Source organism: Trichoplax adhaerens, genomic scaffold, assembly GCF_000150275.1.
Source record: "Trichoplax adhaerens TRIADscaffold_1 genomic scaffold, whole genome shotgun sequence".
NCBI classification, from domain to species: domain Eukaryota; kingdom Metazoa; phylum Placozoa; class Uniplacotomia; order Trichoplacea; family Trichoplacidae; genus Trichoplax; species Trichoplax adhaerens.
Genome location: NW_002060943.1, coordinates 12803305 through 12817316, shown reverse-complemented (window position 1 = coordinate 12817316; position 14012 = coordinate 12803305). Strand labels below are relative to the sequence as shown.

Sequence of the window (14012 nt, the reverse complement as noted above, 5' to 3'; positions counted from 1 at the left end):
GATCTTGGTGCTCCATATAGGCAGTAAGAGGGGACTTCTAATACAGATATTTAGATGAGCTATCATTCAGCTCTTCTAGAAGTAAATTCTGCTGATATTTAATCTTGGCAATCTTTGTTAAGAAGGTGTTGGATGCCTGTTTGAACTTTTATTTATATCAAGGTAATACTAATCACCAATAGCCTAAAAATTTAATCGGCTATTTATTAAAGAAGGAAATAAGGCTTGATGGATGATCAAGTTATTACTTTCAATTTATAACTAGTACTTCTATTTAGCATTTATTCAACTATCAAATACTTCATTTATCCAAAAATTTTTATTCTAGATTCATAGGGAACTTGATGCCATAATCGTTAGCACATTGTTATTATTATCTAGCTCTCGCGAAATGTTAAATATTCTTTTCAATAGTTATCCTACATATCACTAGCAAAGTAGCGTTGATATTCTAGACAGTGATTTTCATAGATGACCATTTAAACGTTCTTAGCTCTCGTCTAGCGATCATATTCTGATACTATAGAGCAAAATTTTAAGAATTTCATCTCTTTACTTATTTAAACGTTTTAAATGTATTTTTTGGGGCTTACTTGGTTCTTTTGCATATATAATTATCGCTACTTGTTCTTCAGTATTACGTATAATGATCAAATCGGATACATCATTGTATGTTTCTTATTCCTTTCTTAAAACATAAAGTTTTCATGATACGAAGTGGAATCGCAACTATCCTTCGTTTACTTTTTAGCGTACAATCTGCGTACGTCTTTATGCAATAAAGGCGGCTACGAAAGATAGGGTTTGATAAATAAACGTAATACAGAACCAAATTCTGTGGTTTATACATTTTTGACTATTTGCGTGAATTTCGCTCAATTCAGAATCATTTCGATATTAGACTCTGCAATTTACAGATTCTTGATAACTATAGTGTACTAATCATTCTATTTTAAGTTGCATGGTTATGGCACAGGAATGAATTATTACTCTTACTGTATGATATTTATAAAGCTATAAAGAGCAAGGATTGGAACATTTACACAAACACACATGATGCTCTTAAATGTATAGTTCTGCAAGTATGAAACAAGGTTATTAATATATTTACTAAAATCTCTAGACTATATTATTCCTGCAGCCGGAAATTTCTCTAGCCATAAAAATTAGTGTTTTAATAACTATAAATATCTGTAGATTTTAGATTCGATAGTTGCAATTTCATGCTGTAGGCCAAGAAATTTGCAACTAGTAAATACTGTGTGCACCGACTTAAATCATTAGCATCATCAATACTAACTCCAGGAGTCATGTCAAATCTTGCAATGCTCTAGACTTAGATGATATTGGATACATGCCACCGCTGCGGGTGGCGCTTTTCGACAAGTAAAAGCTTATTTGAAGTGATCTCTGGCGAAGGTAATCATTATGTAAATAATGCATGCATAAATATTCATGATCTATCGTAGTTGTTAACTGATTATTCATACCAGTACCTTCACCATATTAGCACCTTCTTGGCCGATACCGTTTAGGTTCCAGTTCTCCTGATAGACCAACTAAAGGCAATCTACATCATTATCCTCTTGTGAATAAAATTAAACTTTCAAATCACTGGTTAAGAAGTGGAAATTTGTCACAAGTACGTACCGGTACTTTCCTATATTATAGAAATATTCACTATTGAATTATAAATTGTTATACTAGCATTATAAATTGTGTCTATTCAGTGCATGAAATGTAATTACTATACAGGAATAAATTCACCGTTTTAAGAAATTTTAATCTTGATACAGTAACAACAGCTAGTTAGTTATTCCTTTCAGGATGGCAAAGCATGTTCATTAAATTGCATGTACAACTATTTTTCAATCGTAGTTTGGCAGTTTTTTGTTGGACAGGAACTAACAGCCATTGATTTGAGATAAAGAAATCTCAAATTTTGCATTTACTTGTAATATTTTAAATAAATTACATTATGATGCTTCCATGAGATTCATAGATGATAGAAGATAGTGAATGGAGCATTATACTTTTGCTATTTCTCGGAAGCGGAGAGAATTTTAATTGGTATTAGAAATAAAGTTTGATATTAATGATTTATCGAAACTTAAGTGAATCACAGGATTAACTTAAGTTAATCAATCGTAAATTTGCGATTGACTCATAAATCAATTAGACAAGCAGCATAACGCAAAAACTTACATTTCCTTTTAAAGATACGGCATAATTTGTGCTATTATAGTAATTGGCATCTAAACTGGACATTTTATCGATTACAAATTTTTTGTTTTATCAGAAAGTCGCCCATATGAACCTTAAATTGTAAATTAAGTTGGTGTTTGATATATTTACAAATAAAATGCTAGCATGAAATTTTGTTGACCGCAGAAACATATCAGAAAATCAGTCAAACACCAACTTAATCGTAAATTAAATTCATGTTTGATACATGAATAATTTCAAACTAAGAAATTTTCGAAGCCAGCAGTATATAAAAGTTACAGGTATAAAAAATGAATTACATCAATCATCTGTGCCAATAATTTCGCTACATGGATTTTATATGCTTCAATTTCTTTTTATTACTATGCAATAAGAATGGCAAAATTTTTTGTAGCAGCTAAAGATTTGCTACTTACTTTTAAAAGAAATTTGAATCAATCTATATAGCAAGTTAGTCCCCAAAGCCAATGTAGACGGTACTTATGTCTCATTGACTCTGACTAATCTTGTCTAATCTAAATGTCTGCATAAAATGTTTTATTTACAATAGGAAGAGCAATAATGTAACATTGATTCACTCAATTGTTGCAATATCGTATGTATAAAGTCTATGTTTTTGCATGAGCTACGTTAATATTTATCATCAAAACCCACTCGTAGCCTTTCGCCAATACTGTATGAATTAAATCCCATTAGCAAATACAGAGAATTTTGAGGATATATTCTATTCAGTGTTTTGTCATCTTTGATAATATGATTACAATTATTCATATCCGATAGTATCGAAGCTACTTCTAAATGATTATAATTAGAAGAGAAATTCATATTGTGTACAATTGTAGTTATAAGTAAAATAATAATTGCTTAGCCAATTTTGGACTCAACCTATAATCATATTTATACCAATTTAACAATCTCATTAATATATAATCATGTCTCATTCATACCGAAACATTGACATCATTGCTCATTCATTGTTCTTATGCTACTGCAGGCAGCGTTAATATTCATCAGAAAAAAGTTTTACTACACGTAGATTACTAACCCTAGACTTAAAATATAATCTTTTCAATCATTTATCTCAAAGTATGGTCCAATTATGCTAATATCAAAAAACAAAGCATAACTAGTAGAAAAGCTATTATATGATATGGGCACGTGCTTATATCGTACATAAACCATTCTAATATAAAAATTAAAAATTAATTAAATCCAAGTAATTCTATTAAGTTCTCTGTCATGCAAAATGGTTAGAAAAATTGTTTGATATTGTATCGCTAGCCATTCTACTGTGGCGAAAAATTCAATCCATGGCATTCTATTAAGTACTGTGTTATGCAAAATGGTTGTGATAATTGTCGGATATTGTATCACTAGTAGTCTTGGCAAGGGTACAATATCTGTATACTAATATTGTATTTTATTTTACAACCCAAATTTCAGGCTTGCGAATGATTATTGCCCGAATGCTTTGGATAGGATAGATTGATGCTTCGTCTTCTTGGTATAAGATATGGCTTATGTTTTACGGTATCTGATTATCATTAATGCCGGTTTGCTCTCTATAGCTGTATTGATATCTGCCAATAACGATGATTCAGCCACGATCAATATCGCAAATGGTCCTATCCAAGGCAAGAAAGAAGCTATTCTTAATAATACAATTTATAGCTTTCTAGGGATTCCGTATGCCCTACCCCCGATCGGTTCACGACGTTATCAACGAGCTGTGCCAATTAAATCGAAATGGAAAAAAACACGCCAGTGTTTCCACTACCAATCATCATGTTCTCAACATCGATCTCCAACCTCATTTTATGATCGAACAAATCCAAATGGTCCGGAATATAATTTCAGCGAAGATTGTCTTTATGTTAATGTTTTTACACCTACACTTGTAGCATCGGATAATCTACCAGTTATTGTGTGGATTCACGGTGGAAGCATGTTGCATGGTAATGGAGCTTGGTGGCATGGACAAACGTTAGCTAGTCATGAGAATGTGATTGTAGTTACGATAAATTATCGTTTAGGATCTTTTGGGCTACTTGCTACTCGAAACTCCGCTAATAAAGTAATTATTGAACCCAATTTGAGCTTGTGGGATCAAAATCAAGCATTGAAATGGATACAAAATAATATTGCCTACTTTGGTGGTAACGCGAAAAACATTGTGCTAAGTGGCCATTCTGCAGGATCCCTTTCTATAACATATCATATGATGTCTCCAGAGAGTCGAGATTTGTTTCATAGTGTGGCTTTATTTAGTGGCACAAATATGATGAAAGAAGCATATCATCAAGGATGGGAAGAGTTAGATGGGGAATTTGATTTGTTTCTTTCAAAGACATCTTGCAATAACAGCAGAGATGCAGTTGAAAAATCGGTAGAGTGTTTAAAGCAACTTAGTCATGATGAATTATTAATAGCGCAAGAAGAAGCCATGAAGTCGTCAAGATTTCCATTTCGACCTGTTGTTGGTTCTGAATTTATACTTGATAATCCTAGACTACTACTTGATCAAGGTTTGATCAACCCAATGAATAATATACTTATAAGTACAGTAAAAGATGATGGTGCAGTATTTAGCGCTGAGCTTCCGGGCTCGGAATATGGTATCCCTCGACAAGTACTGGATAAAATGATTCACTATATCTACAGTGACTATCCTGAGACCATTCGCTCCCTAATCACCCATGAATATACTCGTAATGTGGAAGTAAATGATTTCATTCAAAATCGCCATCTACTCGATCGAATGTTAACTCAAGGATTTTTTCAAGCACCCGCTGCTGAACTTGCCAGTAAATTAGGAGAGCATAATTATTCCTCGTACATGATTCTGTTTGATCAATTTACTGCTGGTTCAGCATATTATCCACATTATGCTGGAGTTATTCATCAGATGGAAGTGCCATATATCTTTGGTTATCCATTGCATCAACCCGATTATATTAAAGATAATTATACAGAAGATGATGTGGAAGTGAGCAAGCATATGATGAAGATGATGAGCAGTTTAGCTAAGAATGGGTAATATGTCGATTATTTTAACATTAAAATGCGATAGACAATCTGGTGATATTTTGCGTGGAGTCTATGTTTGAGTTAGTTTGATAGTTTAAACAGTCTCGGCATCGATTAAGTGGTAAATAGCTATTTTTAATTGTCGTAATTTATTCGTTTTAAGCTATGAATAATTCATCACTTTGACGACATGTTATAACATTCTTCGTAGCAATACATTATCCTTTACTAACTTCTTTTAAATGGGCAGCTTGACTGGATAAAGCTGGCTTAAGATAAGGCTAGTTTTAATGTGCATAGCATACAAGATGTACAGTATATATGCATTTGTGAATATATAGGAGATACATATCGAATAGAATAGCGATGGTAAAACCAGCGACATTGCTTTGTATCAGTACCTTAATTAAGCAAATATAGACAACCCTGTCTAAAGGTCAAATGGGTAGTCTAAATTACAGCGCTATAGGAGATTGCATATACACGTATAGTATCGATTTTAGCATAAAAATGGATAACAGTATGAAATTAAAATTCACAAAATCATCACAATCGCAAAGTTGCGTAAGTTTATTAGTAATCTAGCTATTGAACTCACTGAAATTTAGTATAACTTGATCCATACTTTAACTTGGCTTGATAATTTACTCAATCATAATTCGGCCTTGCTGTAATTCAATCATGCACTATCCAATAAATAATGCTAAAATTAATCCATTTTAGCATTAACTGACCATAATTTATGTTTTAGGAACCACAATAAGATACCACTAACACCATTTTTGATTCTTTATTGCTTCTCTATAAAACTCCAACTTCGATAACAGATCTAGGCAGTGATAAAGAATGATACTGTTGTGCCATGTAGCAATATTGGAAGTATGTTAAACATGTTTATTATATTTTACAATAATTAGAAAACCAATCGATATTGATGGTTGGACTCCTTATACCGACAGTGATAAAAAATACCTCTTAGTTGGGAAAGAGTTGAAAGTCCAGAAAAATTTTATACCAGCAGCCACGATGTTTTGGAATGAAATCATTCCTTCGTTGTTGAAGTATAGTGAAAGTGATTTAAAGTCGTCCAACAAAGCATTCGAAATGGAAAATGATCGACTAAAGCAAGAAAATATTTTCTATCTCTATACTGCAATAATGTTATCCTTTATAATTATCTTCTTTTCTGTATTTAATTGGTATGCAATAAGAAAGAAAGAGAAACAAAGCTAAAATAAGCCTACATACCTGATACAGGAATATTCTAGACCACTGCAAATTAATGACCTAAAAGTTGAAATTATTAACATACTCGCATACTCGTTTGTAAGGAAATAATGTACTTGCTAAGTTGACTTATTTGTAATTACGACACAAACATAATAGTATTTGTTAGGTTAACTTATTTTAAATCATGACACAGATATAATATCTTATAGCCATGCCGACATGTATGTAAAATGAGTACGTTAAAAGTGTTCTTCGTGTTAACTATTTTACAAGATATTTCTATATTCATATTAATGGCCATATTAATCATTTCATCTATTATAAGCTGTTGGATGATATATTTATGAACTTTCCATTTAGTACCAACTGCATATAATTAAATAAATTACTTGGAATCTGCCTCATCTTTTAGTAGTATTAAGTCGTCTTACTCTTTATGAACAAATTTACTACTGAAAATATTGCAGCTATTGTAATGTATATGTACATGATATCAATTCTATTGAACTTTATTAAACAAGCTACTATAGATAGCATATTACGAATTAATTACAGAGTGGAGGCCTTGATCATGCGATTTTTCTTCGGCTTAATATATAGATTTCGGTTTATGTGAAAAGTATAGATGGTATAGCAATATCAATATCAATTAATAGGGTATCCGATACACCTGATTCATCTGAGAAAAATGCTACTATCGCCATTATTTTAGTTGATGCTAATACTTTTAAAGTCAATGTAATACAAGGAAAATATTTGTCATCTATGTATCAAGAGAGATCAATTGATCTCCTAAAATTAAAATATTAGTTGGATACTTTATATAATAGCATTGCTAGTGATGCAAGTCCTAGGCGATAGTGTAAGAAATATTTCTGAATGTCTTTTAATGTGGGAGACAATATGTCCTGTCGCTGATCATTGGAGCTACTCGTCGTAAGCTACGATTGGAAAGCTGTTTTCATAATTGATACGTGGTACAACATTAAAACAAAGTTCTTCTGTACTATGATCTTTTCTGAACTTGGCCATTTACAACAAGGAGGTCATCAACCGTTATATATTTCCTTTTACCGACCATTTATTCTAGCTGCAAGCTGATGTCGAATGATGTGAGATTCATTGCAATAATTGTATTAAATAATTATTGGGTTTGGCCATCATTCATACTGCTGCAATCCTTGATCAAGGTTTATGATGGCGCCATTGGAGTCATTGCAAGACTAAAAATATATTTCATGTTTCCAGTAGGAAACTAGAAATTAAAACCCTTCTCGCAGTTAAAAAAATTTATTCGCTGTATCATGAATGTAGTCTCAGTGATACCTTACATCTTTGTTTTCTACTTTAGCTTAAAATCATTTTACTGTACGTATAAATCTATAAATATTCAAGCCTTTTGTGCAAAGAAAACGCCTAGTTTAGCGATCAATGTTGATTTAGACGGCATTAGATGCATGCCAACGCAGTAGTTGGTGCGATTCACTGTTAGTAAGAAATATTGCAAATTAGCCTTCCTATTCTTAAAGCATTTTTACCCGCAGGGAGTATAGCTTGCAAATTTTGGACAAAATCTTGCGGCACACAATGATTGATCCTACCTTGAACTATTCCTTGTACCGTAGCAGCAGTCTTTGATCAGTTAAGTCGACATTCTGATTTTACAAAAGATGAACTAAAGGTAACCACAAATACATGGTGTTGACAAGATACTTCATTTTGAATGGCCTTTATGACAGAAATGCGTTTAATTTTTTTTGGCATTTGTAGCCATTCTTGGCTAAGATGTTGCGATAGACGCCAGAGTATTTCAGGCTTGTCGATTCGATATTTGCAAACGTAAAAAGCAGGCATACTATCGGCGAAGCAACAGGATTTTTTACTTATACCCTATAGTAATTATACGAGTATACTGTTATGTATATTTGAGTTTCTGGCCGTTTATAGGAGTGGGAGGCCTTCGATGTAATTAAATTAGAATGCTTAGGAAAAATTTTCTATTTTTCTATCTAAGCTTAGGTATCGTCGATCCCATTGTAATTTAGAGATGTTACTTGTTAGTACTAGGACTTGAAACTGCTATGCAAGGACTTATTAGAAGTAAAGCACAATATAGAATAGTTATTCAAGCAAACAGTAAAACCATGTAAAAGAAGAATGTAGAATAGACAAGATTTTCTGCTAACACCCTGCAGTTATTACAAACTAGTTTGTATGTTTGGATTGCTGGCCTTTTATGTGGTGGAAGGTATACGAATGCAATTAAAGTCAAATAGAATAGATCACATTTTAAGGTATAGTTGCTACTTATCGCTCTAGGACTTGAGACTGCCATTTAAAGACTTAAAAGTAGAAGGAGTAAAGCAGAATATAGAATAGTGATTTAAGCGAATAGTAAAATAATGAATTATCATCAAATCATTTTCAACCTCGACCATTTTTGCCCTAGCTTATGAGACATCATTAGCATAAATTCCCACGTCAAGCGTTTATCCAGAAATTTATATTATTGACGTTGTTTATGCCACTCCAATTCGCTTTCAATGCCAATACGGTTGGTGTATCATGATTTGTCCATAACTAACAGTACCCTTGCTCTTCTTTCCAATCCCCTCTTTCAAAATAAGGAGTAATTATACTAATATAAACGAACAAAGCAAAGGTGATGGGAGTATAGGTTATCATGATTGTTATTTTAAATCAACACGTGATGGTTGAGTACATAAACTATTTCCTTAGGATAGCAGTTTGGTCAAGCAATATGCTTCATTTTAATTATAAATTATTGAACAAGTGGGAAAAAAATCATTTAGAGATGCATTGCGCCTAGCTCTTCGACAGTCGGATATTGCTAGAGGACCTGTTGACCATTCCAATTTGCTAATACTGCCGTTGACGAAGAAATAAGCAGTGCAAGATATGGCTTGTCTTTTGCGTAATCTGATCATCATTAAGATGATCTTGCTATCTTTAGCCGTTCATTTAGATGCCACTAAGGATGATTCCATCACCATCAATATTAGTAATGGTCCTATCCAAGGCAAAAAACAAGTAATTTTGGATAAAACAATCTATAGCTTTAAAGGGATTCCCTTTGCACAACCTCCGATCGGTTCGCTACGCTATCAACGACCTGTCCCTTATGAATCGAAATGGGAAAAACCTCTTCCATGTTTTCAGTATAAATCAACCTGCTCTCAGTATCGATCTCCAACGTCGTTTTTCGATCGAAGTAATCCAAACGGTCCTGAAATGAAAATAAGTGAAGATTGTCTTTACCTAGATGTTTTTACGCCTACAACAAAAAGTTCAGATCAACTACCGGTCATCGTATGGGTTCATGGTGGTAGTTTGTTGCATGGAGATGGATCATGGTGGCATGGACAAACATTATCCAGCTATGAGAATGTGATTGTGGTCTTGATCAACTATCGGTTAGGTTCTTTTGGATTTCTAGCCGCACGAAATGCTGCTCATAAAGTCTTAATTGAGCCTAACGTAGGATTTTATGATCAAGCTCTAGCCTTGAAATGGGTCCTAGCCAATATTGCCTCCTTTGGTGGCAACCCCAATAATGTTTTGCTAAGTGGGCATTCTGCGGGATCCATTTCAATATCCTATCATTTAACTTCTCCTGTCAGTCGTGGTTTATTCCATAGTGTGGCTATGTTTAGTGGTACCAATATGATGATGAATGCATATTATACCAAATGGGAACAGTTAGATGGGGCATTTACTAAATTTCTTTCAAAGACATCATGCAATAATACCAAAAATTCGGTTGAGGAATCCGTAGAATGCTTACGAAAGCTTAGTGAAGATGAATTACAAACAGCACAACTGGAAATAAGAAATCTGGATCCGTATCTATTTCGACCAGCAGTGGATAAACAATTTATACCTGATGATCCTAAAGTCCTTCTCTATAAAGGTTTAATCAATCCAATGGAAAAGGTACTTATAAGTACGGTGCAAAATGATGGTGCTGTCATGACATCCTCGCTCCCTGGCTATAATGCCGGTTTTTCTAGGGAATCTTTCGTTCAAATTACAAAATTACCCTTTATACCTGACTCTCTTCATTCTCTCATCGTTCATGAATATACAAATTATACAGATATTAATAATCCCATTGGAAATCGTTGTCAATTGGATCGACTTGCAACTCATGCACTTTTTCAAGTCCCAGCTGCCTATCTTGCTGGTCAATTAGCAACCCACAACTATTCGCCATATATGATGCTATTTGATCAATTTACAGTGGGTTCAGCCTATTTTCCACCTGCCGCAGGAATTATCCATCAAATGGAAGTACCCTATATATTTGGCTATCCATTGCATCATCCAGCTTATATTAAAGATACGTATACCAAAGATGATGTAGAAGTGAGTAAGCATATGATGGGAATCATGGGTGGATTAGCCAGAAGAGAGTAAGTAATCTAAATCAATACTGCCAGTAGTAAGACATTAGCAGTTTGATACATTGCTAGAACAAGCTAATTTGATTTTAAAGCTTGATCTAAACGGCAAGAATGAAGACAAGAATAGCTAACGTCAAGTTAGAATCTCCAATCGCGATAAAAGATGTGTGCAATATCGACTAACGGTATCAGTTATGACAGTATATCGTTAGAACACTAAAAGCTAGGCGTTGTTTATCCTATATCATTTCGAGATGCTTGCATGTTACGATATTTCATACATTTAATTAAATTGATATGATACGTTAGGAAACTAGATTGAAGAAATATGAGTCCATCTTGAGCATGTACGACTTACAATACTATGACTTCTGTTTTCAAAAAGTATACATCTCTAACAATTTGCAGTTCTTGTCCAAATTTTGGACGATAGGCATAATTAACTGGATACAAACTTTCTCTGTGTTGCACCAGCTTAAAATGGCTTACAAGCGCTATGTTATGAAAATGCTTAGCTGCATCATTTGATCGCAAATTGACGTAACGATAACAAGTAAATCCAGTGCAGAAATTAATTTTAATCCTTAAGTGAGTCGTGAATACGCGTAGGGATAGTGCATATCTCAATGATCAAGTTCTAGTAAACCTCGGTAAAATTATCTTAATATGCAAAAAAAAGATGCAATTTAGCAATATAGGATACACTTTAATCAAGTAGAGAGTCCATACCTGATTAGCTCCGTGCCAACAAATCCCGTAAAATTATCTTTGTAAAGCAAAAATTAAAATGTAATTTAGCCATGTAGGATATATTTTAATCAAATAGATAGTCCATACCTGATTAATCCGGTGGCAGTAAATCTCTAAATATTATTTTGCCAAAATATGGATATAATTGAGCAATGCAGGATATCCTTTAATCAAGTAGATAAACCATACCTGATTAATCCTGTGCCAGCAAATCTCTAAACATTATCTTGTCAAAATATGGATGTAATTGAGCAATGCAGGATATCTTTGAATCAAGTAGATAGTCCATGCCTCATTGGTCCTATGCTAGCAAATTTCTGAAAATTATCTAATTCAGTAAAAACCATGGAAGCAATCTAGCAAGATGTTATAAATTTTAATCAAGTGCTTTATTATATATTACAACCAGGAAACCAATGGATATAGATGATTGGCGTCCTTATGCTCAAGGTGATGAAAGATATCTCCTAGTTAGAAAAGATTTACAAGTAGAAGGGAATTTTATACCAGCTGCAAGGAACTTTTGGAATAAGCTTTTACCTTCGCTGGTGAAAAGTTTTCAATGCAATTTTGAATCAGCAAATACACATAATCCACAGGAAGATAGTCGAAATAAGCAAGAGCTATAGTTCGGTGCTATTCCATAGAATTTGGAATGCGGATATAATTTGTTCTGTATCCGAAGCAAGCAGTGCATAACAAGTACTTAGCTGCTCTGCTGATAGAATACACGTTTTAATTGCACTTCCTTACCATAAGTACATTGCTGTTTGTTCTTATGAAGCTTACTGATTCTATAATTTTTTTCTTCTTGGAGTATTTTTCTGAGAGTTAAGATTGCTTGTGATAAAGCAACTTCAAATAATGAAACAAGAACTATTATTTTCTTGTTAACTTCAATACATTATGCACTCGTAAATTAGGTTTGTCGTACAACTTTCAAGGACGATCTAGCTGCAATCAGCATATCGAAGTTACTAGTGCCCCCAATTCAAATTCGCGTTTCTAATTAAAATGTGATAATAAAAGTCTTACAATTCTCACATACTTTATGCAATTAATTTATGTCTCAGAATCCTAACATGAACATGTCAGTATATTTACTATAATCACCTCCTACAAACAGATACTAAACATCTTACGATAAAACGTTTAATTCATTTATTTTCGTACAATCCTATAACTTTAGTTGTAAGCTAATTTTGGAGCTGTACTATCGCTGCAAAAACATTAACTCTTGCACGTATATTTTTCTATCTTGCATGCATGCTCACTGCATTCAATGACTTTATAGCAGAATATAAAACTAAAGCCCATCCTTATATTGAAATCGTATTATCAATTATAAGCACTTATACAGTACGTGCAAACACCATTGAATAGCATCTATCGCAACATGCAATCGTAGAATTGCAGATTTATTTGTTTATATCGCGTAATAATATTTACCAGTCACCATGACAATTCATGAAGGTAACAAGTTTTAAAGAAATCAAATAGATTATTAGTCTTTCTGGATATTTTTTCTTATACCATTTTATTAATGAGTTTCAAAAATACAGCATATTAAGATTGATAAGTTTAGTATTAGCATCATAATACAACAAAATAAAAATTTGAAATATTGTTATTAAAATATACAAGCCATTTATGAAATTATTGCCCAAAAATATATTACCGTTATTTTTAGTCTATCTCTGTTAATAGGTAGTATCGTATAAATAAAGGCCCGTTGAATTTAAAATTTAGATTAATTAAGATTATCTTTAAAAAGTCCATAATAAACAGTAGATCGATATAAAATTAGTATATTGAACCTCAAAATTTAATGTCAGTTTGTTTAGATATCATCTAGAAATTGTAATTGAACCTTTGCTTAGTGAAATTTAAATTCGAAAGGCTAGGGCTCTTGTGCTAATTCCAAGGACTAACACAACATAAGATAAAGAATATTAGATAACACTATAAAGTTGATACAATTAATAATCAAGATACAATTGAAGAGTAATCTATTTCGTTCATAATTTTATTTGTTCAAAAATAATTTATTTCTTGACTAGTTCACCCATCGCTCGTAATACTCGTGTATTCTATATTTGTCTATTCTATTTATAGTATGCACTGAAAAGTACACATAAACATACTTGGATAAAATTATTTTATGATATATAGGATAGAATTATACGTATCTTGCCTAAAAAGTCATTACTTTAAGTAGAGAATTTTTCCTTACAAGTCATTTTTCTATGCTTTATCATTGAAATGCTAATTTAGCAAAATTATAGTGCAACTTTATATACAATTAATTAATACGAAGTCTTTATACTAGCAAGTACTTTCTCCCGAAACTGATTC

At 32.8% G+C, this 14012-nt stretch overlaps 2 protein-coding genes across 2 annotated transcripts; both read left to right on the top strand.

The window, feature by feature from the left end:
- Positions 1-3739: 3739 nt before the first annotated feature.
- TRIADDRAFT_19080 (uncharacterized protein) lies at positions 3740-5263 on the top strand (the record flags this gene model as incomplete). Its single annotated transcript, XM_002109068.1, has 1 exon — positions 3740-5263. One exon carries the CDS (start codon positions 3740-3742, stop codon positions 5261-5263), a length of 1524 nt encoding a protein of 507 aa, XP_002109104.1.
- Positions 5264-9402: 4139 nt separating this feature from the next.
- On the top strand, positions 9403-12670 carry TRIADDRAFT_52793 (uncharacterized protein; the record flags this gene model as incomplete). The annotated part of the gene is made up of 3 exons (XM_002109067.1): positions 9403-10916; positions 12067-12205; positions 12581-12670. The coding sequence occupies 3 exons, from the start codon at positions 9403-9405 to the stop codon at positions 12668-12670; spliced, it is 1743 nt and encodes a 580-aa protein (XP_002109103.1).
- Positions 12671-14012: the final 1342 nt, after the last annotated feature.